Source organism: Zingiber officinale, chromosome 3A (genome assembly GCF_018446385.1).
Source record: "Zingiber officinale cultivar Zhangliang chromosome 3A, Zo_v1.1, whole genome shotgun sequence".
NCBI lineage: Eukaryota > Viridiplantae > Streptophyta > Magnoliopsida > Zingiberales > Zingiberaceae > Zingiber > Zingiber officinale.
Window position 1 is genome coordinate 21,119,668 of NC_055990.1, and position 21,643 is coordinate 21,141,310.

The following is a 21,643-nucleotide window of genomic DNA, read 5'->3' on the forward strand; positions in this document are numbered from 1 at the left end:
AAAAATTGAATTGCGTGTAATTTGAATAGTACTATGATTATCACAATATAACAGAGTAGGTTGATGAAGAGAGATACACATATCTTCAAACAACCAACGCAACCAAACTATCTCACAAGTAGTTAAGGTCATGACATGATACTCAGCTTTTGTAAAAGAACTAGAAATAACATCTTGCTTCTTACTTTTCCAAGAAATGAGGAAATTACCAAAAAAAAATGTAGAAGTCAGTGATAGATTTATGATCCGTAGGATCACCAGCCCAATCCACATCGGAGTATGCTCGTAGCTCAGGAGATGAAGTAGAAGGAAATAAAAGACTTTGAATTGAGTGCCCCGAAGATATATGAGAATATGAAGAATAACAACCCAATGAACTATTGTTGGTGCAGCGACAAATTGACTAATCACATAAACAGAGTACATAATATCTGGACGAGTCACGGTGAGATAAACCAAGCTTCCAACAATAGTTCTATACAAACAAGGATCTGACAAAGGTGAGTCATTAGATGGAGAATATCGAGCATTAGTCTCAATAGGAGTATCAACAACTCTATTATCAGTAAGACGAGTACGCTTAAACAGATCAAATATATACCTTGACTGGGATAAAAGATAACCTTTCCGGGGATAAGCAATCTCAATGCTCAGAAAATAACGTAATATATCCAAGTCTTTCATAACAAAACAACGAGCCAACTCAGACTTCAGGGAGAATCATCATTAGTAATAATCATGTCATCAATATATAATGATAAAAGAATACGACCTGCACCCATACATCTGATAAACAATGCTGAATCATGATTGATGAAAATCAAGTGAAGTAATTATTGTAGAGAACTTCTCAAACCAAGCACGAGATGCTTGTTTGAGACTATAAAGGGTTTTACGAAGCCTGCAAACTTCATCAGGTTGGTGTGAAATACTAGGAGGAGGTGTCATATAAACTTTTTCATAAAGATCACCATTTAAAAAATACATTCTTGACATCCAATTGAGATATTCTCCATCGACAAACAGAAACAATAGCAATCGGAGTACGAACAGTCATCATTTTTACAACAAGAGCAAATGTTTCCTTATAATCCATGTCATACTCTTGAGAATAACTTTTAACAATAAGACGAGTTTTGTATCGTTCGATAGATCCATCAAATTTAGTTTTGATCTTATATACCCAACAAGAACTAATAGTATATTTTCCTGGTGGCAATGAAATCAAATCTTATATATGAGTCTGATGTAAAGCAATTAGTTCCTTAGCCATAGCACTATGCCAAAATGGGTTACAAATGTTGGACCTCGTAGTTGTTTTGATGTGATCAACCAAGTTAGGTTGGGTTCTGTTTTGTTTTAATCCCTATGTCTAAGTGTGCAGGAGCTTAGGAACGTAGGAAGTCGAGCGGAAGACGCGGCTGGCGAGAAGGACGACACAGGAAGGGAGCCGACGGACTCGGTGCGTCCGAGCTATGGAAGAGTACACTGGTAGACGATAAGAACATACGCGACGTTCGAGGGACGAGAAGCCGGAGCGGAAGCCTGCTCAATGTGAAGGCCGAAAATTGGGTTCGGGTGAGCCCTATTTCGGTTGGCCGCAATCACCCAAGCGAACAGAGCGGCGGAAGATTCAAATGAAAGCTGAAGCTATTTATACGGTGCAGCATTGAGGGTGCCCTCCACTTTGAGGGTGCCCTCCATAGAGTTGAACCAGTCAAAGTAACCGTTTCGTATTTGGATAAAATTTTATCCAAATGTCATGCTAGAGGCGCTCTCCATGCTTATGGGAGGTGCCCTCAAGCCGAAGATAGAGTTTCCAAGCCCTATAAAAAGGGCCCTGGAGCTAGGGAATTAATCAACAACTCTTGTACTAACTTCCTAGCAACTACTTAAGCTTTTATTGTGTAAAAGACTTCTCCGCCTTCAGAGAAGGAGATTCTGACTGAGTTTTTTCAACCGCCTTGGATTAACAATCACCTAGGTTGTAACCAAGTCAATCCCTGAGTCTCTTCTTTAATTCTGTTCTTTTATTTTTATTTGTTATTGTTGCACCTTAAGAGTTGAAAGAACGAGGAGGGTACATTTTTTTGTTTTAAGTAATTCACCCCTCCCCTCTTGTCGGCCCGCTGCGCCAACAAGTGGTATCAGAGCCCAACAGCCTCAGAAGGACTAATCGTCGTCTGAAGCAACAAAGATCAAGACAATGGGCGATGCAAGTATTCACCTCCCAAAATTCGACGGAGACTTCGCAACATGGAAACGCCGAATGGAGATATTTTTTAAAACAGATTTTGATATTCTATTAATAATAAAATATGATTTTGTAGCACCTACGGATCAGCAAGGAGCCGAGAAAGAAGAACATCAGTGGACGAAGAAAGAGCAAGTCGATTTCGTGGCGAATGGTAAAGCAGAGTTCCATCTGCTCAGCGTCCTTCCGCCCTAGGAGGTCAACCGAATCGGCAGCTACGTCTCCGCCAAAGATCTCTGGGAGAAGTTTCTGGAGCTCCACGAAGGTACTTTAGAAGCGAAGTTAGCAAGACGGGACATCCTCCGAACTCAACTAACAAATCTCCGGATGAACAATGGAGAAAAGGTAGCGCAACTCCAAGTACGAATCAAGGAGCTGATAACTTAGCTAAACAATCTTGGAGAATCTGTAACAAACCGAGATTCGATCCGGTATGCACTCAACGCCTTTCCGAGAACTTCAGAATGAGCGTCCTTAGTAGATGCATACTACATCTCTAAAGGCTTTGAGATAAGTACACTAGAAAATCTATTTTCTACTTTCAAACTTCACGAATCTCGAATCACTGATTCAAAATACATAGAAAAGACAAACCTCAACATTGCGCTAAAGGCAAGAACGAAAGATCAAGAGTCCGAGGTATCCATCGATGAAGACGAAACAACTCTACTGGTAAAAAGGTTCAATAAATTTCTTAAGTCTAATAAGTTTAAATCACAGTCAAGAAGGCATCATCGAAACAAAAGGACCGTCCGTTACTACAACTGCAACGAAAAAGGGCATATCAAAGATGACTGCCCAAAATTGAAGAGCAAAGATAAGGAAAATAACAAGAAACCAGCTCGGTCCAAACATAACCTCAAAGCCACGTGGGATGATTAATCATCCTCCGAATCTGAAATCGAAGCATACGCCGGACTAGCCCTAATGGCAATCCATCAAGAAGATGATGAGACCATCTCAAAGATGAGCATAGATGAACGGGGAGGATCATCGAAAGAAAGCAGCAATGAAGAGAGAGTATTAGCACTTACGGTAAGTGAGGTACGTACTCTTTCACCTGATCACTCTTTTAAGTCCATTAAAGTACTTTCAAAAGATTTAGTAAAAATAGAAAAAGAGAATGCTGAGTTAAATAGAATGTTAGATAACTTGAAATCAGAAAATGAAAAATTAAAATTGTAAATTGAAAATTTGAAAAAAGATACATATTGTCAAAAGCCAAACAGTTTTCAAAAGTCAAAACTTAAGATTTATGGAAAATTAAATTGGTATATTAGAAAACATCGAGGACAACTTAGAAGAATACCTAAAGGATATGTACCCTCAGATATCTAACTAACCAATAGGAAGGAACCTCTATTGAGTTCCAAAATCATATCTAGATTAAACCTTCTGTTAATCAAGGCTTTCAGAAGAACTTAAATGTTTAAATTCCTTAAAAGGCTTTGTCTAGAAGTGGTTGATGATCCAATAACTAAGAAGACCTAGTGCCTCGCCACAGCCTGGATGCCGATTATCGAATTAAATGTTTAATTGGCAAACTGATAAGCAATTAAGATAATGCTTTTAAATTCTTGTCAACTATTTAAACGTTTCAAATTCTTTTTGGAAATTTCTAACTTGGAAATTGTTTCAAATTTTGTTTAACTTGAAAATTTGTAACTTGAAAATATTTATTCAGAATTTTTAAAATTTTGTACATTGATTTTTTTTTAATGTGATCAAAGAGGGAGAAATAGGTACAAGTTTAGAGGGAGAAAATTATTATAACTTTGGAGAATATTTTTATTTTAGCTTAAAAAATTTTTAATTTAAATGTTGCAATTTCTTTTATTGCAATTTTTATGCTTAAATTATTAGTATTGTAATTTATTTAAATTATTACTTGTTTGTTTTAACCTAACTTGAACTTGGGTTGATGCACATCAAAAAGGAGGAGATTGTTGGACCCCGTGGTTATTTTGATGTGATCAACCGAGTTAGGTTGGGTCATGTTTTATTTTAATCTCTGTGTCTAAGTGTGCAGGAGCTTAGTAACGTAGGAAGTCGAGCGGAAGACATAGCTGCCGAGAAGGACGGCACGAGAAGGGAGTCGACAGGCTCGGTGCATCCGAGGGACGAAAGAGTTGCGGAAGAGTACACCGGTGGATGAGAAGAACATATGCGACGTTCGAGGGACGAGAAGCCGGAGTGGAAGCCTGCTCGAGGAGAAGGTCGGAAATTGGGTTCGGGTGAGCCCTATTTCAGTTGGCCGTGTTAGGATGTATACTAAAAGCCTAGCTTTTTGTATAAACATTTATAAGAATCACATTGGTCAAAAGTCTACATTTATGTTAAGTGTAGTTGTCCATTTAATTTATATTGTAGATAACATGGTGTGAGGTGACACACAGAAGATCATGTTATCAGTTCCTTATAAATTATAAATAGTAGCTCACAACCAAGATAGAATGGGACAAACCATTGAAGTGGTTGTAGTGTAATTTGGTGTTAGTTTATCTTTACTATAAAATTACACTAGTACACTATGAGTGTATTGAGCAGGACCATTTGAGGTAGTTTTTTTTATACTGACTGCATAAAAGAACAAAACCTCTGTTATTATGGAAGTACGTACTATTAATCATGATATAATAACAAACACGTATACTTAATATTTATTTCTTTAATTTATCAAAGGGTGTGATTTAGTTCGTTAAATCAATAGGTCCGATAAGTTGAGAAATGATATTATTTATATGGTGTGTTATTGATTATAGAATGAAACTGTGTCCTAGCAATCTAGGTTGATGATGTCCTCTTGAGGAGCTCATAAAGATTATCATGTAAACCCTGCAGGTGGACTTTGTCCGACATGACAATAAGGTTAAGCGGTACTACTCTTGGAATTAGATATTAATTAAGTGAGTTGTCAGTAACTCATTTAATTAATGGACATTCGATATCTTAAACATAGGGAGACTAACGCACTCATGATAAGAATGAGCTCATATTGTAATATGTGATTGGTGCGGTAGTGCAATAATAACTCTTTATTGGTATGAGTTATTATTGATGAACTTAAGTTGAGTGTTCGGGGCGAACACGGGAAGCTCAAGCGCATCAGGAGACCAAAACTAATTCCTTCTCTCGGTCCCTGTTGTAGCATCTTATTTATAAAGCCTTATATCCACTTAAAGCCAAGCTTCTTACCCATCTTGTTGTGGCCGGTCAAGCCAAGCTTGGAGCCCAAGCTAGGGTCGGCCAAGCCCTTCATGGAGCCCAAGTAGGGGCCGACCAAGCATGGGGTCGACCAAAGTAAAATAAAAGGAAGTTTTGTAAATAAAATTTTGTTAAATCTTTCCTTGTTTGTAGTAATTTACAATGGTTAAAAGAGAGATTTTATTTTGTTAAAATCTTTTCTTTTTTGTAGTTATCTATAATGGTTAAAAGAAAGATTTTAATTTTATTAAAAACTTTCCTTTTATAGTCATCCTCATGGTTTTAAAAGAGAGTTTTAAAATTTTAAAATCTTTCCTTTTATAGCTATCTACAAAGGATTAAAGAGAGGTTTTAATTTTGTTAAAATCTTTCCTTATTTGTAGTTATCTATAATATTTAAAAGAGATATTTTAATTTTTGATAAAACTTTCCTTTTTGTAACCATGTTTTAAAAAGAGAAGTTTTAATTAATCTTTCCTTTTATAGTTGTCTACATGTTTTAAAAGAGAAAAATTAATTTTAAAACTTTCCTTGATTGCCATATACAATAGAAAATTTAGAAAAGAGAGATTTTAATTTTTGTTAAAATTTCCTTTTTTAAAGGGAGGCCACAAATAAGGAAGTTTTAATTATGTTTAAAACTTTCCTTTTTTGCCTTGACCAAGAATTATAAAAGAGAAGGAGAGGATGCCTCATGATGGATACAACCCTATTCTCTCCTCTCTTTTCCTTGGTGTGACCGACTTCTTCCTCCCTCTCTCTTCCTTAGGCCGGCGACACACCTTCCTTCTTCTCTTCTTTTCTTCTTTCTAAGGTTGGCATCCATATTCCATGGTGGCCGAAACTTGAAGGAAAAAGGAGAAGACTCTACATAGGTGGTCGGTTACTAGAAGGAGAAGAAGAAGAAGAAGAAAGGACGAAAGTTTCCTATTTTGACATCCCTTGGTGGCTCAAGAGTCTTGGAGGAAAAGAAGGAGCTTGGGTGGATTTCATCTTGGTAGATCGTCGCCCACACGACGTTCAAGAGGAGGAGAGGAATACAACAGAAGATCAAGAGGTCTATAAGCTACAAAGAAAGGTATAACTAGTTATTTGTTTTTGCATCATAACTAGTTCATGTTCTTTGTATAGATCTTGAAAAACCAAACACAAGAGGCTATCGATTTTTTGTTATCATTTTTGTTATCGATTTTATTTTTCGATTTTATATTTCGATAATGTGTTTCTATTGAGGTCTCTATAGTTAAACTCAGTTACTGTAAGAAGTTAAATATCTTATTTCTTTGTGAGGCTTTGTCTAGGAATTGGTGGATGATCCCATACCCAAGAAGGCCTAGTGTCTCGCCATATTTAACCTAGAAGCCGATCTTTGATTAACTTCTGTAATATGGTTAACTTAGGAAAATCATATCGGTTAAACTTGGAGTAAAAATGTTAAATATCGTTTCTAATCCAAGTTTAACTTCTAAAGGACAATTTGGATTCATAATGTTAAGCATCGTTTGCAATCCAAATTTAACTTCAGTAGAGCACATGGGTAGCTAAGATAGTTCTATGTTTGTACAAATTTTTATACAAGGGAATTAGGACGGTATTCCGAGTAGCAACCAACAATTGATATCAGAGCTGGGTTTTAGCCTCTGTGTGTTTGGTTTTTAGTTTAATTATGCATATGTCATACATAATTTAGGCATGATAATAGTAGGATGTGCAAATAGATTAACTCTGTGGTTGCAGACACCCTAGATCCAACTATTATGGCCATGTTGTGTTTGTGTGTGATTGGACCCTCGGACATGTCGAGGGCATTTTATGCGTGTGCATGATTGTAATATTAAATACAGCAGGAGCTATATTAGTTATTAGGATTTTACATTTTGTTCGATCTAGATTATATGTACATTCCTTTGTAGAATATAGAATCGATAAATGTAAAATTTTATTTTTGTCACGGATCGTATCTTTGCGAGGCGTGGGACTATTTGAGGACCAGAGGTGCAGCAGAAAAAGAAGCAAGATAGATGCGACGACTAGACTCAATGGTGGTGGCTAAAGATGGCAGCAACTAGGGTTGATGGCACACGGAGGACAGCTATGGATAATGGTCATAATAGTTGGAAAATTATTTTTCTTATTTATTGCCTTTTATACTGTGTGTGCTTGTGTTTGTGTGCTTGTGTGCATGATAAAATTCCTCGTTCTAAATAACTAAGTAGGAGAGGAATTTAATTAAATTTCACGGTCTCTATTACTGGTTTGTAAGTGATGCATTCAAACTTGCGCGTTGACTCTGAGTGTCTTCCTCCACATCAGATGAGTTTGTTTGTAGATCACTAGATCAAACTTCCTAAATGGATGATTATAGGAAATTATTTAGGATGTGTGTGATCTTCTCCATATGAAGGGGCACAATTCTATTTAGTGGACTTAGTATCAAGTAATGATATACACTTAGGCATATTTAATAGTATCCTCCCCATCGGAGTCACTGCTATTATTTGTGTGACCGAAGAAAAATCAACAATTAATTTGCCATAAAGCTAGGTAAACCCCCCTCTTACAAATTATTGAATTTGCATACGTCCACACTATCGTGACATACAAAATTCATGGTGTTTGAGGTAATTTTATTTGTCATAAAGTTAGGTTGACAAAATAAAATTAATGGGTAAAACCTCCTCTTACAAATGATTGAATTTGTATATGTCTACACTATCATGACATACAAAATTCATGGTGTTTGAGGTAATTTAGGTTGACAAGATAATTAATGAGTAAAACCCTCCTCTTACAAATGTTTGAATTTGTATACGTCCATACTGTTGTGGCATACAAAATTCACGGTATTTGAGATGTTGGTGAATTTAAATGATATTGTTTGAGGAATCAATATTATTTTAAATTCTAAGGTTTTGACCAAATATTTGATCAAAGACAAACCAACTATTAATTTTATTTGTCATAAAGTTAAGTTGACAAGATAATAAAATTAATTGATAAAACCTTCTCTTACAAATGTCTGAATTTGTATACGATTTTGAGGTGTTGGTCTTGACCAAATATTTTGTGATTCTTTGGATTTCAAATGGTTTTCAATCCCCTAGCTGTTATACTAGAGAATAAACTTACTAGTCCCAATTATAATGATTGGAAACAAAATTTGGACACTAAGGTGGACTGTCCTCTCAGAAATGAGAACAATATAGGTGTATCTTATTCATTAGTTGTTGAAATATGTTTAGTGGTGTTATCTACCGGTACCTGGTGTGTAGATACGGCAGCCACTGATCATGTCTGTAATTTATTGCAGGGTTCCAGGAAACCCGACAACTACATGAAGGAGAAATTACTGTTTACATGGGCAATGCTACGAAAGTGGTGGCTGTTGCAGTGGGAGATATTTATCATTTGATAGAAATAAAAAGAGAATAATAAGAACCAAAAGAATACAAGCCCTCCCTCTTGCCGGCCCGCTGCACCAACAACAAACAACTTCTCTATAGGATACATGCTCAAAAAAACAATGAATAGATGCAACAAATGAACCAAAAGAATGAGAATAATAAGAATAAGAAAAAATCTGATAGTTTAGTAGACTTATTAACATGAGTGAATTGACGACGATGGAGAGAAGGATCATCCGCAACCTCAAGAGATGATTGGGTAGTGGTAGAAAGAGGAGCATGTGGAGCGGATATCTCAGGAATCAAAGTACCAGATTCAGTTGAACTACCAGTAGGAGTCATGGGTGAAACTTCTTCAGTATCAGTATTGAAAAGATCAATGCAAAGCAGATCTGACTTTGACATATTATGTGAACTAGCTGGAATAGAAAAGAATGGAATATGCTCAAGAAAAACAACATGACGAGATACATATAATTTTGACTAACGGGATCAAAGCAACGATATCCTTTTTGAGTAACACCATAACCCAAAAAGACACAAAGAGCAGATCGAGAGGCTAATTTATTAAGCTCAACATGTGGACAAAGGATAAAGCAAATACAACCAAAAAGACGTAAAGAGGAATAGAGAGGAGCATGCCCATATAATTTTTCAAAAGGTGATAAGCCTAAATTATGTGAGTTTGGAATTCTATTAATCACGTGAGCAGCAATAAGGATTGCTTCCCCCCAAAAGGTACTAGGAACACTGGCATGCAATAAAAATGAATATGTTATTTCAACAAGATGCATATATTTTCGTTCATCCATACTATTCTGTTTAGGAGTATCTGTACAAGAGGTTTAATAAATATTATCATCAGAAGCAAGTAAATGTGAAAAATGATTCAAAGTATATTCACTCCCAAATTATAACGAAAATACTTTATGACACGAGAATGTTAAATTTTCACAAGAGCTCTGAAGTTGTTGAAAATGGTAAATAATAATATCCGTGTTTCATAAGATAGACCTAAGAGTAACGAGTGCAATCATCAATAAATGAAACATAATACCTTGACCCCCCCCCTTTGTAGGAATAGAAGAGGGTCCCTACATATCAAAATGGATAAGATCAAATAAAGCAGAAGAAAAAGAAAGACTTTTAGAAAATGGTAAGACAGAAAGTTTAGCCAGTTTACAATTACTACAATCAGAAATATAAGAGCTTTTTAAAGGTCCTAATACTTCTGTAGAAGCTAAAAACTGCAAATGAGACGTTGAAACATGACCTAAATGAGCATGTCACAAATAAAAATCAGAAGATGAACGACTGAGATGAAAAGATGATAAATTCATACTCAAAGCTACAACTTCTAGTACTTTGAGTTAATCTAAAACATAGAGTCCTTCTTGCCTACGACCTGTCCTAATTAGCCTTTGAGATTGCAGGTCCTGAACATAACAATTGGATGAAGAAAAAAAAACTAGGTATCTAGACTTATATAATTGACTAACAGAAACAAGATTTAAAGTAAGACTCGGAATATAATAAACATTAGTAACAGATAAATAAGATGTAACAATTAAGCTGACATCTACTAATGACATAGGAGTATCATCAACAGTCACAATAGATATATAAGAATAGGGAGAAAAAGAAACAAAAATGATAAATTAGATGACATATGATGAGAGGCACCAGAGTCTAAAATCCACAAGGATGAAGATATACCTGAAATATCAGATGATGACAAACTTATATGAGGGAAAGCTGACATGACAAAATGTTGTGTAGCAAGGAATTGTTGAAACTGCTCCAACATATACGGATTAGATTTCCATGAAACATATGCACAACTAGGCATGATGACAGAACGAATAATGCTCATAATAATCAAACTGTAAGGACATACATTTGTACGATCCGTAAAAATTGGTGTCAAGATAACCCGTGGTCATACAAAGAATCAGAGGCAGAAAAGGATATCAAACGTAGAAATCGACAGCACATGGCGTCGGTGTCGAAATTAGTAGAAAAAGACATCAGTGTCGAAATCGGTAACACAAGGTGTTGACACTGAAATCAATAAAAAAGAGTATCGACGCTTAAATTGGCAACATAGGACGTTGGCACTGAAATCAGCAAAAAAGAACATCGATGTCGAAATTGGCAGAAAAGAGCGTCGACATCGAAATCGGCAGGATAGGACGTCGACGCTGAAATCGGTAGGATAAAGCATCGGCGCCAAAATCAGTAGAAAAGAACGTCGCTGCTGAAATCAATAGAAAAGAGCGTCGGCGCCGAATTGATAGTAGCGGTAGGAGACGACAATGACAACAGGAGGTAGTAACAGGGACGACAGAAAAAATTAGATCAGAGAAGGAGAACCGCTGTGATACCATGTAGAAATTAAGAAAAAAAAAAAAAACTAACCATATTATTGATTTCAAAATTGATACTTAAAAATACAGAGTATAAAATTTTATACCTAAATTCTAAATATAAAAGGGGAAAGGATCAAATTGCCCTAAAAACTATAAACAAATAAATATATAATCTAATATGATCCGCTTGATCTTCTCGACCTAACCATTCAACTAGATCAACTAAATCGGCCCTAGTCACTCGAGAGCAATAACACAACTCAAGTAAATTACAATCAAATTCTAATGAATTAGAAAGACTACTAATTGTAAGACCGTAAATGAATTAAGCGTTTGTGAATAAATTTGATATTCGATTTAATAAAATTTTATTTTTTGTTTGATAAATACACACAGTGTCAATTAAATGAACAAGGTTGAACGAATGAGTTTGAACACATTTATATTTATAAACAAAAATTTGTGAATCATGTTCATCAATAGAATTTTTATCGACCTAGTAAATAAATAAAGAAACTTTTAAAATGAACAAAAATACTTATATTAATTATTAAGCTCACTAACTACTAAAATAAATTTAGAAATATCAAAATTACATATAATCAAACAAGCTTGAATGAAAAGTTCAGTAACATATGAATGAATCAAACTCAAACTCAAAAAAAAGTAACTAAACAAAACTTAAACAATCATTTCGACAACTTAATTTATTTCAAATTCGATTATCTTATCAAATAAATTTAAACATCACATTTACCACCCTAACTAATTATTTCTTTCATCAACCAGACCTGCAATCTCCTCTCCCTCCACCAGCTTCAGAAGGGTTTCTGCCTACACAAGTCAAAGTAAACACATGCCCAAAAGTGGATTAATGATAATTAATTAATTAATTAACAGTGATTAGTAGTTATCTACCTTGTCATGTGGAAGATTGAACGCTAAGACAGAGCCATTGTAGAATATGGTGAAGGGAGCCACTGGACCCCAAATATTATCATTCTTTGATCTACAATTAAGACTACTCAATTAAATGCCAACTAATTAAGTTTTTTAAAATAATTAAGAGTTTACTTTAGTAGATAATTAAGGTGATTAGTACCTTGATGAGGAGGTGAGAAGTGGCAAAGGTGGTGCGGGCTTCCTTGTTGTTGGGGAGGAGGAAGAGGTCGTTGCCATCACACTTCTTATGATTTCCGGACTCATCCTCGATATCTCTTCATGAATATTATCGAAAATAGTTATGTATATTTGGTATTAATTCCTTTTTGTCAAAAAAATTCTTACTAAAGAAAAGAAGTAGAAAAAAAAGAACTTGATGAAGTACCTCTGAAGGACTTCTTCCTCTCCATGATGGGTTTCTTTGGCCGGCCTCCATTAATTTCCGCTCCTAAGAAATCGTGCTCTGTAGAAGAATCCATTATGCTATCACTATTTCTTTTTCTTCTTCTTCTTTCTCATTCTTAGAAGAAGATATATATCGAGAGAAATATGGCACGAGAAGAATGAAGGAGAGGGAAGACAAAAGACAAGTTGTGACTTGTGAAAGGGAAAGGCCACTCACTCAGACATATCGTGTAATGGTGGGATTGGATCGGATCCCTCGTGGTAAACGTGGAAATTCTGTTTCTTAGTATTTTTTTTTAGTTAAACCAGAAAACAGCGATGGAATCATGCGTTGAAACAAATGAAAAGGCTTGCTCGTTGTGTTTCTTTCAGAAGCAAATGCATGATAAAGCAGTTACCAAAGTCAAAAAATGATAAGATTTTAGTTTGACTTTAATTGATCATTTGCCAGATATCCGCACTATTTCCTCGTGCCTACATTTAGACAGCTCTCCTCTCGATTCGTCTCCGGATAAATCTAGAAGTATTCGTTGCGGCAATTGTGATAAAAAAGATGAATACGTTCGCTCCTAGTGCTCCCGTCAATCCGTTTCAAGCTCAACATGAAGGAGATAAATTACGGATGATTATTAGCCTTTGGAATAATGATTAGCATATAAGGGAGATATTTACCTCGACTTTGTTGAAATTTAAATCTCATATCTCATTATGATAACACCTCACGCGTTAACCACTAGATTCATCTGAGAGAACCATCAACTTAACAACTCCTTAAGTGAAAGATGAGACCATCAACTTAACGGCTTCTTCAGAGCGCTTCACTCTTTAAAAAGAGTAAATTAAGATATTTTGTATAGAGTGAAAAAGAGTAAATTAAGATATTTTGTATAGAGTGAAAAAGAGTAAATTAAGATATTTTGTATCCGTTGAGAATTAATTTCAAGATGTACCGTGGAGGTAACTTTTAAGGTTTTTATGATAATACTGATTTCAGATTTCTACCATCTAGATTTAAGTTGATTAAGTTTTATCTTCTTCCCCTATTAAGTCAAAGTTAGCTAGCTTGGCAAACTCCACATCAATCTCACACAAATTCAAAGCCTAGAATCTCTTAACAATTCAAACTTTATTTAATTTGCAACCATTTTACAGATGAACGCGAGAGTTGAGGTGAGGAGATGAAGAAGAGGAAGAAGAAGAAACGCCAGCAACTCACTCGATCATTTCGATCTTCCTTCTCCTCCTCATCGATCCTCCTCCTCTGTTTCTCTGTCTCTGTCTCTGTCTCTGTCCAAGAAGCAGAAGCAGGAACAGCAAGGGCACTGGAACAGGATCTTCATGGCGATTAATTCTTCAACATAAACAAGCTTGAAAAGCTTGTTCGTGCTGCATCTGCAACACAAATGGAGCTAGCTATAAACTAGATCTGAAATGAGGCATGAGACAGGGGAAGAGGATAGATAATGCTGGGGGAACAAACCATGCACATGGATGCCTTCCCACCACATGGCTGTGGCTAAATCTTTTGGATTCTTCTGTTCCTTCCTCTTGATTCACCCAAGGATCCATGAAAATTTTTGATCGACCATTAAAATGAATCAGGTTCCCATATGAAAAAGTGCAACAGCAAGAACATGAATCAGGTTTTCTGCAGTTGTAAATTAATTATTATTTTTTTCAATGGAGCTTTCTGAAAACGAGGTTGCACATGAAACTCAGTTTATTATTATTTTTTTGAAAATGTTGAATTTGGATTATAAATATATTTATGATTTTCCAATTTACATTCTCGAAAAAAATATATATTTTTTATTATTGTTATTATTATAGTGAGAATGTGGTGGTCAATTCGTCCACTAACTTTTGTTTCAGGTTGGCCGACAATTAAATGTCTAGTCAAAATCCATGTGTTTGTGCACCAACTTAGTTAGAAGATGACTGGCGTGATATCATTAGAGTCGTATTTAAATTGGATCGATCCAACTGATCTGTCCATTAAATAATTTAAGCAACAGATGGTATGATATTAGAGTCGTATTTAAATTGGATCGATCGAATTGATCTGCCCATTAAATAATTTAAGCAACAGATGGATCGAGTGGATGGACTGTAACGTATATGGTCAGACCGTGATAGATTTGCATTATTGTCCAAGTAACTTAACGCAAATCGTAAGTATAGAGATATATGTTATCTGAATTCTGGGTATGAGTTTTTTTTAAGTAACAAATAAACTTTTTTTGAAAGAGTTTGTTGATTGAGGTGTTGTCTCGATAATGATATCTCTTATCAACATAGTAGTATTGTGTCTCTAAAAAATTTCTTAAGAGGTTTTTTTAATAAGAGGTCATTTTGATAATGAAATTGATCATTATAAAAAGTTTTTTTTTATAAGGGTCATTTTGACGATGAAATAGATCACTATAAAAAAATTCATCTAGATCGTTTTTTTTTATCAACTCTATGAATTGCTATAAAAAATTCATCCAGATCATTTTTTTTTATTAACTCTATGAACAGCTGATATGATAATTCCATATGTTTTTTAAATAGACTTGGATTGATTCCCTAGGTCGAGAAAAAAATTTTTAAAACTTAAAATGAAAAATTTAATAGGCCAAAGACAACTTCATTAGCTTATAGTATAATATCTAACATCAAAAATACTATTAATTCAGTTGAAAAATAATCATCAAAATTTTTATCTTAAGATTCTATCTATAAATTTAAAAATTTTAATTATATATGATGGTAAAAGATGAATACACTCATCCCAACTTCCCTCTAATCCATCAATTTTAATTATATATATATATATATATATATATATATAGAGGAAGGCTTTTGGTGGGCTTAAGTTTTTTTTATATAGTCAAAAAGTACTCTAACTTTTAAAAATATCAGAACAACACCCCTACTTAATTTTTCAACTAAAAAATATTAATAATTTTAACTAAAACTACTCTAATAAAAAGTTAAAATTGCTCCTTCTTAATTATTATTATTATTACCCATAAAAAACTATTATAGTAAAATATTTTTTTAACTTAGTTAAAATTATTCTGATTAGATTAAATTAAATATTATTATAGTACTTTTGTTTAAAATTATTATAATAATACTAATAAAAATATTTCATAATTTTAAAAAATGATAAAATATTTTAATATATATTTTTTTAAAAAAAAATAGAATGTTGTTTTTTTTAAGAAAAAAAGAGAGAGAAAACTATATCTAAATTTATATTATTTAAATTGTGGAAATTTTAATTATATTAGCGGCTTCTAGGAATTTGGATCTTTTATTCAGAAATATCTCTATTCCCGTGTCTCCTTATCGATCGGACGGATCAGATTACATCTTAAGGATATCTTACACATCACGAGGATACCATACACATCTTAAGGATATCATGATCGTTCGATCGATAAAAAAACACGAGGACAACAATATTTTAGGATAAAAATCTGATGGATTTTCTATCTTGAAATATTTCTATTTTCATATTTCTTTACCGATATGGAGACTCACATTCTCTTAGAAAAAATAAATTAAGGAGAACTTGTCCTAGTCCAACAACCCTAATTTAGAGTTGTTTTGATATATGGAATTGATTTAATATAGGCATTAAATAATATTTTTATTCAAATAAAAATTAGAAAAGGTATTCTAATCATTAATTAAAAATTTAAAAGTATTCTTAAAATTTATTAAATATTAAAGGTATTTTTAAATAGACTTCAGCTAGCAAACTTTGACTGGCATGAGATCTCTGCTGTTTTTCATTTAAATACTTCCTTAATATTTAATATTAATATTCACCAGTAATAATCAGAATCCAAACCCCAAAACTGCCCTAATACCAGTTTTGAATATTTTATAACAAATTGGAAAACATTTCATTTTAAAAAGGAAAAATTGATTTTCTGAGTATTAAATAATTTTCATGGGAGAAAAATACAGAAGGAAATACAAATAATTGAATTTTGAAATAAAAAATTCATTTAATTTGAGAAATTTGCCTTTAAAAATTGATCTGAAGGCTTTTAAATTGTATGCGAAATAAATGAAAATTTAGGGGGGGAAATGAAAGTTTCTCGAAATGAATATTGAATAGGCTTCTTCGTCACACAGCACGTTCGCCGCCGCCGCCGCGCTTCCTTCCCACTCAACTTCTCTCCCGCTCTAGCAAGAAGAGAGGGAGGAGAGGGAGAGGAAGTGGAAGAAGCCATTCTCTTTAATCCTTTCATCCCTTGATCACACTCTTCCCGATTCTGCTTCAAAAAGTAAGTTTTTTTTCTCGCTTTCTGTTACCTCCTTGATCATCATCGTTCTCACTATGAAAAATTAGGTTTTCTCATCCTACCTCACGGGTTTCCAATGCGATGCATTTTCTTTATATCTCATTCTAGGTTTTTTAGGTTCGTTTTTTGGTCTATATTTTTAAAATCGGAACTAAATGGATTTTGAGGTGTGATTGAGCTATACTTAAATCTTTTTTCTTACGGATTGAGTTGTTTCGATTGCAGGAGCACCTGAAAAATTCGTTTTTTCACTAAGCCATGGCAGTGACCACAGCGCGGTTTGGTAGCCGAACCTGTTGCCCAGGAGTTAAGAGGGATTTATCGACTTCTTTCGCTTTGTCGGCGAGCTTGCGCAGTAAGGTTGAATTTGAGCTGTATTCGACGTTTAACGATGAAAGGAGCTTTGGAAAGAGGAGAACTTTGAAAGTGAGTTGCGAGAAAAGGGCTTCTGCCATTGTGGAAAAAGATGCCTCCTTGAGTGAACTTGCTGTTGGAAATGCCGCACAGCTCAGCGTCGTGATGAAGTTTGGTGGGTCGTCGGTGGCTTCTTCTGAGAGGATGAAAGAAATTGCTGGTCTCATTCTCAGCTTTCCGGAGGAACGGCCGGTGATTGTCCTATCCGCCATGGGCAAGACAACAAACAATCTTCTTCTGGTGATATATTTATCCTTTCTTATGCATGTGGCCCGAGCCTTGATCTTTTTTCTCGTCTTTTGAAATATTTTTTGGCTTTTAGGCTGGAGAAAAAGCAGTCTGCTGTGGTGTTTCTAAAGTGTCTGAGTTGCGTGAATTTCTTCACGTGCAAGAGTTGCATCTCAAGTATGAACCTATGCATTCTTTAGATTCTAGTGGTTCTTTTAATTGCTCTAGAGATTTTCTTCTGATGATTATATTGTTTTATGGTCCAGAACAGTTGATGAACTTGGACTTGATAAATCGGTTATTTCTGGTGAGTTCATTGATTGTTTCACAAATAATCAATTTGGCTCCTCATCTTTGCTTAGAATGAAGCTTTATCTTATCACTTAGTTAGGTTTGTACAGTTTATTATATAAGCCAACCTCTTTTTGAGACAAGTATTATCAAATTAACCTTAGTCTCATAAATGTTCTTATTATTTTGTTAGCATTATTATTTTGAAGATCAAAGAACCGCCTTTTAGTGATGTTATGTTGGTAGTGATATTATGAGCGAAACCTGGCACTTCTGTTCTAATTCCCTATCCATATCCAGACCAACTTCATCTTTGCGTGTACAAACAGTTTGATCTATCATCCAAAATACACTTGTTCAGGCTATATATTTGTCATTGCACATTCATTTACATAACTTCGGTGTCAGGAGTCCTGTGATTTCAGAAATAAGTTTCAAAATTGTAAAAATGTATATAGGGACACAAATCTTGCTCCATCCAAAGCTTGCAAAATGCTTGTAGCTTTATTTGTTAAACGAAATGGCTAAAAGTATTTCAATGATGACAATGGAATTGGCTGTTTCAGCTACTTCAGACTTCCAAATGGCAGTTACTGAGATAGCGATTACCCAACTGGTCTGTTGAGGTGTACTTGGTTTCAGTCTACCAATGGTAGCGTTAGTAAATTTTCAATGCCTTGAATTGATCTTAGGGTGAAAATCTCTATCCTTAAATTATCACTCATTCTCCATTTAATTTTTTATTTTCTGTATACATGAATAGTCAGTTCCCAGTCAGTGTCAATAAAAGAATGGGATTTATGCAGAGTAATCTATTTTTAAAAGCATCTGAATAAATGGTTGCAGGTTTTTTGATTCAGCTAGAGCAACTTTTGAAAGGCATTGCCATCATGAAAGAGTTAACACCTCGTACACGCGATTATCTAGTTTCTTTTGGTGAATGTATGTCTACACGGATTTTTGCTGCATATTTGAACAAAATGGGTATCAAAGCACGACAGGTAATGTTAGATAATATGGTGTACTAGTTCATGTTTTTGGAATATTGACATGGTGAATTTGCCGTTTACATAGCTTTTATTTCATGAACAATATATTAACGTAGAAACAATTGGTGTCAACTTTACTAGTGATTTTCTGGTGGCTATTTCGCCATGTGATTGTCTGCATTCTTGACATGGAAAAATCACACTGACAAATGAAATCCTTGATCTTATAGCATAAATTCTTGTGTGCACACGAACCCAGTTGGTCATATGTTTGGAAAAACAGTTTTCTTGACGAGTGAAAAAGTGATAAGGATGGAAAATAAATGATGCGTGTTTCATCTAGTCCTGTATTGCCAACCTCTCCTGTTTGAATTCCATGTCTTGAATTGTCACTCGAAATGTAATGAATTGCTATTTACATGACTTTAAACCATTTGCAGTACGATGCATTCGACATTGGCTTTATTACGACAGATGATTTTACCAATGCGGATATTTTGGAAGCAACTTATCCAGCTGTTGCAAAGAGATTACATGGGGATTGGGCCATCGACCCTTCAATTCCCATTGTCACTGGCTTTCTTGGAAAGGTGGTTAACATATTCCTAATTTCTTGTAGTTTTGCTGATATAATATTATAATTGGACACTGAAACACCGAAATGCTTGTGCATATTTTGAAAACTACAGGGGTGGAAATCTGGTGCGGTCACTACCTTAGGCAGGGGTGGAAGTGACTTGACTGCAACAACAATAGGTAAAGCATTGGGCTTACGCGAAATCCAGGTCAGTTCTAATGTTACTTGCTCGAGCAATTTGTATACATGACAGGTTTGTCGTGTGTCAGAATATCTCACATTTCTATCTTTTTTTTTTTGAAAAAATAATGCAACAGGTTTGGAAAGATGTTGATGGTGTATTGACATGCGATCCTAATATATGTCCAAATGCGAAGCCTGTTCCTCATTTGACATTTGAAGAGGCAGCTGAGCTTGCTTATTTTGGAGCACAGGTATATTCCTGGTTTGTTTGCTTCAGAAATTTTAGGAAAATCAGATTATTTGATGGTTCAAGAGCCTAGTACCTCTTAAGCTTGAAACCGTTTGTGTGTTGGTTCCTTAATCAATGTTCTATACTTGACTGTTTAGTTGTATATCTTCTAATATGCTAGTCATTTTGCGAGTTTAGGTGTTGCATCCCCAGTCAATGCGGCCTGCCAGAGAAGGTGATATACCTGTTAGGGTCAAGAATTCCTACAATTCTCAAGCTCCTGGAACTGTCATCACTAAAGCGAGAGACATGAGCAAGGTCAGTAGTGAAATATATTTTTTTTTTCTAATACCGATTATTTGAAGAAATGATACTGGTTTTTTATTTGTTCCTTACACATGACCTTCATTTTGGACATTTAAGGCTGTATTGACGAGCATTGTTTTGAAGTCAAACGTTACCATGTTGGATATTGTCAGCACTCAAATGCTTGGACAGTACGGTTTTCTAGCAAAGGTAGGTTTATGATCGTTTCATTCGCTTAGTGGTATCGTAGAATCATAGTTTCACTTGTTTTTTGATGATATCATTTAGGTTTTCTCTATATTTGAAGACTTGGAAATCTCTGTCGACTGTGTGGCCACGAGCGAAGTCAGTATATCGTTAACGTTAGATCCTTCGAAATTATGGAGTAGAGAACTAATTCAACAGGTTTGCTAAATTTGATTTCCATCAAAATCTTCACTTGCCACTAGCGAACTATAAAAGAAACTCTGTCTCTAAATATGGCCGTGTGTTTATTGCCAAGTCTACGGGAGTCATTTGCCAAACGATACTGTTTTTGTTTGTCAATATCTAGTCATTCAACTTTACACAGTTGTACTTATTATCACAAGACACTTCAGATTGACCAAAAATTTTATGCATCTCAAACAACCAAATGCAGGAGCTTGATCATGTGATCGAAGAGCTGGAGAAGATTGCTGTGGTTCATCTCCTTCAACACAGATCAATAATCTCTCTTATTGGGAACGTGCAGAGATCTTCCTTAGTACTAGAGAAGGTCAAATTGGATCTCATTTATGGATTAAAGCAGACACTTGCACTTTCATTTTTCTTTACGATCGACTCTCCCTTGCTTTCTTGCCGATCAATTTCTATGTCAATTCATCATCATGCTAGTGATAGAGATTAATGAAATGCTTTTGGTCTTCAGGCGTTCAATGTTCTTCGCAAGAACGGAATCAACGTTCAAATGATCTCTCAGGGAGCATCGAAGGTATTAACTAACAATCTGTATTCTACCACGTCAACAGGATCGGGTTGGCCTATGGCTGAGTTGAAACCGACTGGCCTGTTGGTCTTGATTGTGTGATTTATTAACTTGTGCTGTGTTCCCTTCTGATGCTGCGATTCTTTGTCTCTTTTACAGGTGAACATTTCTTTGGTCGTTCATGACAATGAGGCAAAGCAGTGTACCGAAGCTTTGCATTTGGCATTTTTCGAGAATGGATTTTTATCGCAAGTAGAGGAAGCAGATTCATGTCCTAATGGTTCTTCAAGTGTAAACTGATTTACAACATTTCTCAGCTTTTTCTTCTTGTTTGATGTCGGTTCGAATGTTATAATCTATTGTTGCAATGACTTATGGTTGCAATAACAATTGAAGTAGGTGATCGATTTTCTAATTTCTAATCTCTATCTTTCATCCTCGTTCAAGCAGGTTGATTGATCTGGCTGAGTTCATCAGGCAGTTTAAGTCAGTTGATTCAATTAAACTCAGTAGCAGGTTGGTCTGACTGGTGGCTTAGGAACCCAGCAATCCTCGTAATCAGGTTAGCCAAATAGAA

General features: G+C 35.0%; 2 protein-coding genes and 1 long non-coding RNA gene across 5 annotated transcripts; 1 reads left to right on the plus strand and 2 right to left on the minus strand.

The window, feature by feature from the left end:
* Window positions 1–11,823: 11,823 nt before the first annotated feature.
* LOC122053593 (protein TIFY 9-like) lies at window positions 11,824–12,739 on the minus strand. 2 transcript variants are annotated; one of them, XM_042615612.1, is made up of 4 exons: window positions 12,559–12,739; window positions 12,334–12,448; window positions 12,150–12,252; window positions 11,824–12,065 (listed from the first exon to the last, which is right to left on the minus strand). In XM_042615612.1, exons 1-4 carry the CDS (start codon window positions 12,650–12,652, stop codon window positions 11,997–11,999), a joined length of 381 nt encoding a protein of 126 aa, XP_042471546.1. In that variant the 5' UTR covers window positions 12,653–12,739; the 3' UTR covers window positions 11,824–11,996. The 2 variants fall into 2 exon arrangements, with proteins under 2 accessions (XP_042471546.1, XP_042471547.1); XM_042615613.1 differs by having other exon boundaries at window positions 12,150–12,240; window positions 12,559–12,719.
* A 948-nt stretch (window positions 12,740–13,687) lies between these two features.
* LOC122053594 lies at window positions 13,688–14,273 on the minus strand. The gene is made up of 2 exons (XR_006132260.1): window positions 14,059–14,273; window positions 13,688–13,970 (listed from the first exon to the last, which is right to left on the minus strand). It is a non-coding gene; the product is annotated as an uncharacterized LOC122053594 (long non-coding RNA).
* Window positions 14,274–16,701: 2,428 nt separating this feature from the next.
* On the plus strand, window positions 16,702–21,481 carry LOC122051362 (aspartokinase 1, chloroplastic-like). 2 transcript variants are annotated; one of them, XM_042612468.1, is made up of 14 exons: window positions 16,702–16,864; window positions 17,108–17,536; window positions 17,619–17,701; window positions 17,791–17,831; window positions 18,662–18,816; window positions 19,245–19,394; window positions 19,494–19,589; window positions 19,699–19,815; window positions 19,992–20,111; window positions 20,217–20,309; window positions 20,388–20,504; window positions 20,740–20,856; window positions 21,010–21,072; window positions 21,226–21,481. In XM_042612468.1, the coding sequence occupies exons 2-14, from the start codon at window positions 17,141–17,143 to the stop codon at window positions 21,364–21,366; spliced, it is 1,689 nt and encodes a 562-aa protein (XP_042468402.1). In that variant the 5' UTR covers window positions 16,702–16,864; window positions 17,108–17,140; the 3' UTR covers window positions 21,367–21,481. The 2 variants fall into 2 exon arrangements, with proteins under 2 accessions (XP_042468402.1, XP_042468403.1); XM_042612469.1 differs by lacking the exon at window positions 16,702–16,864 and having other exon boundaries at window positions 17,513–17,536; window positions 17,796–17,831.
* The last annotated feature ends 162 nt before the right edge of the window (window positions 21,482–21,643 follow it).

Coding starts and splice junctions, on each gene's coding strand:
- LOC122053593 (XM_042615612.1), bottom strand. CDS start 12,652: ATGGATTCTTCTACAGAGCACGATTTCTTAGGAGCGGAAATTAATGGA. Junction 12,449..12,558: donor GAGGAAGAAGTCCTTCAGAG/GTACTTCATCAA, acceptor ATATTCATGAAG/AGATATCGAGGATGAGTCCG. Junction 12,066..12,149: donor TCAATCTTCCACATGACAAG/GTAGATAACTAC, acceptor TGACTTGTGTAG/GCAGAAACCCTTCTGAAGCT.
- LOC122051362 (XM_042612468.1), top strand. CDS start 17,141: ATGGCAGTGACCACAGCGCGGTTTGGTAGCCGAACCTGTTGCCCAGGA. Junction 18,817..19,244: donor TGGGTATCAAAGCACGACAG/GTAATGTTAGAT, acceptor AACCATTTGCAG/TACGATGCATTCGACATTGG. Junction 20,310..20,387: donor AGTACGGTTTTCTAGCAAAG/GTAGGTTTATGA, acceptor GATATCATTTAG/GTTTTCTCTATATTTGAAGA.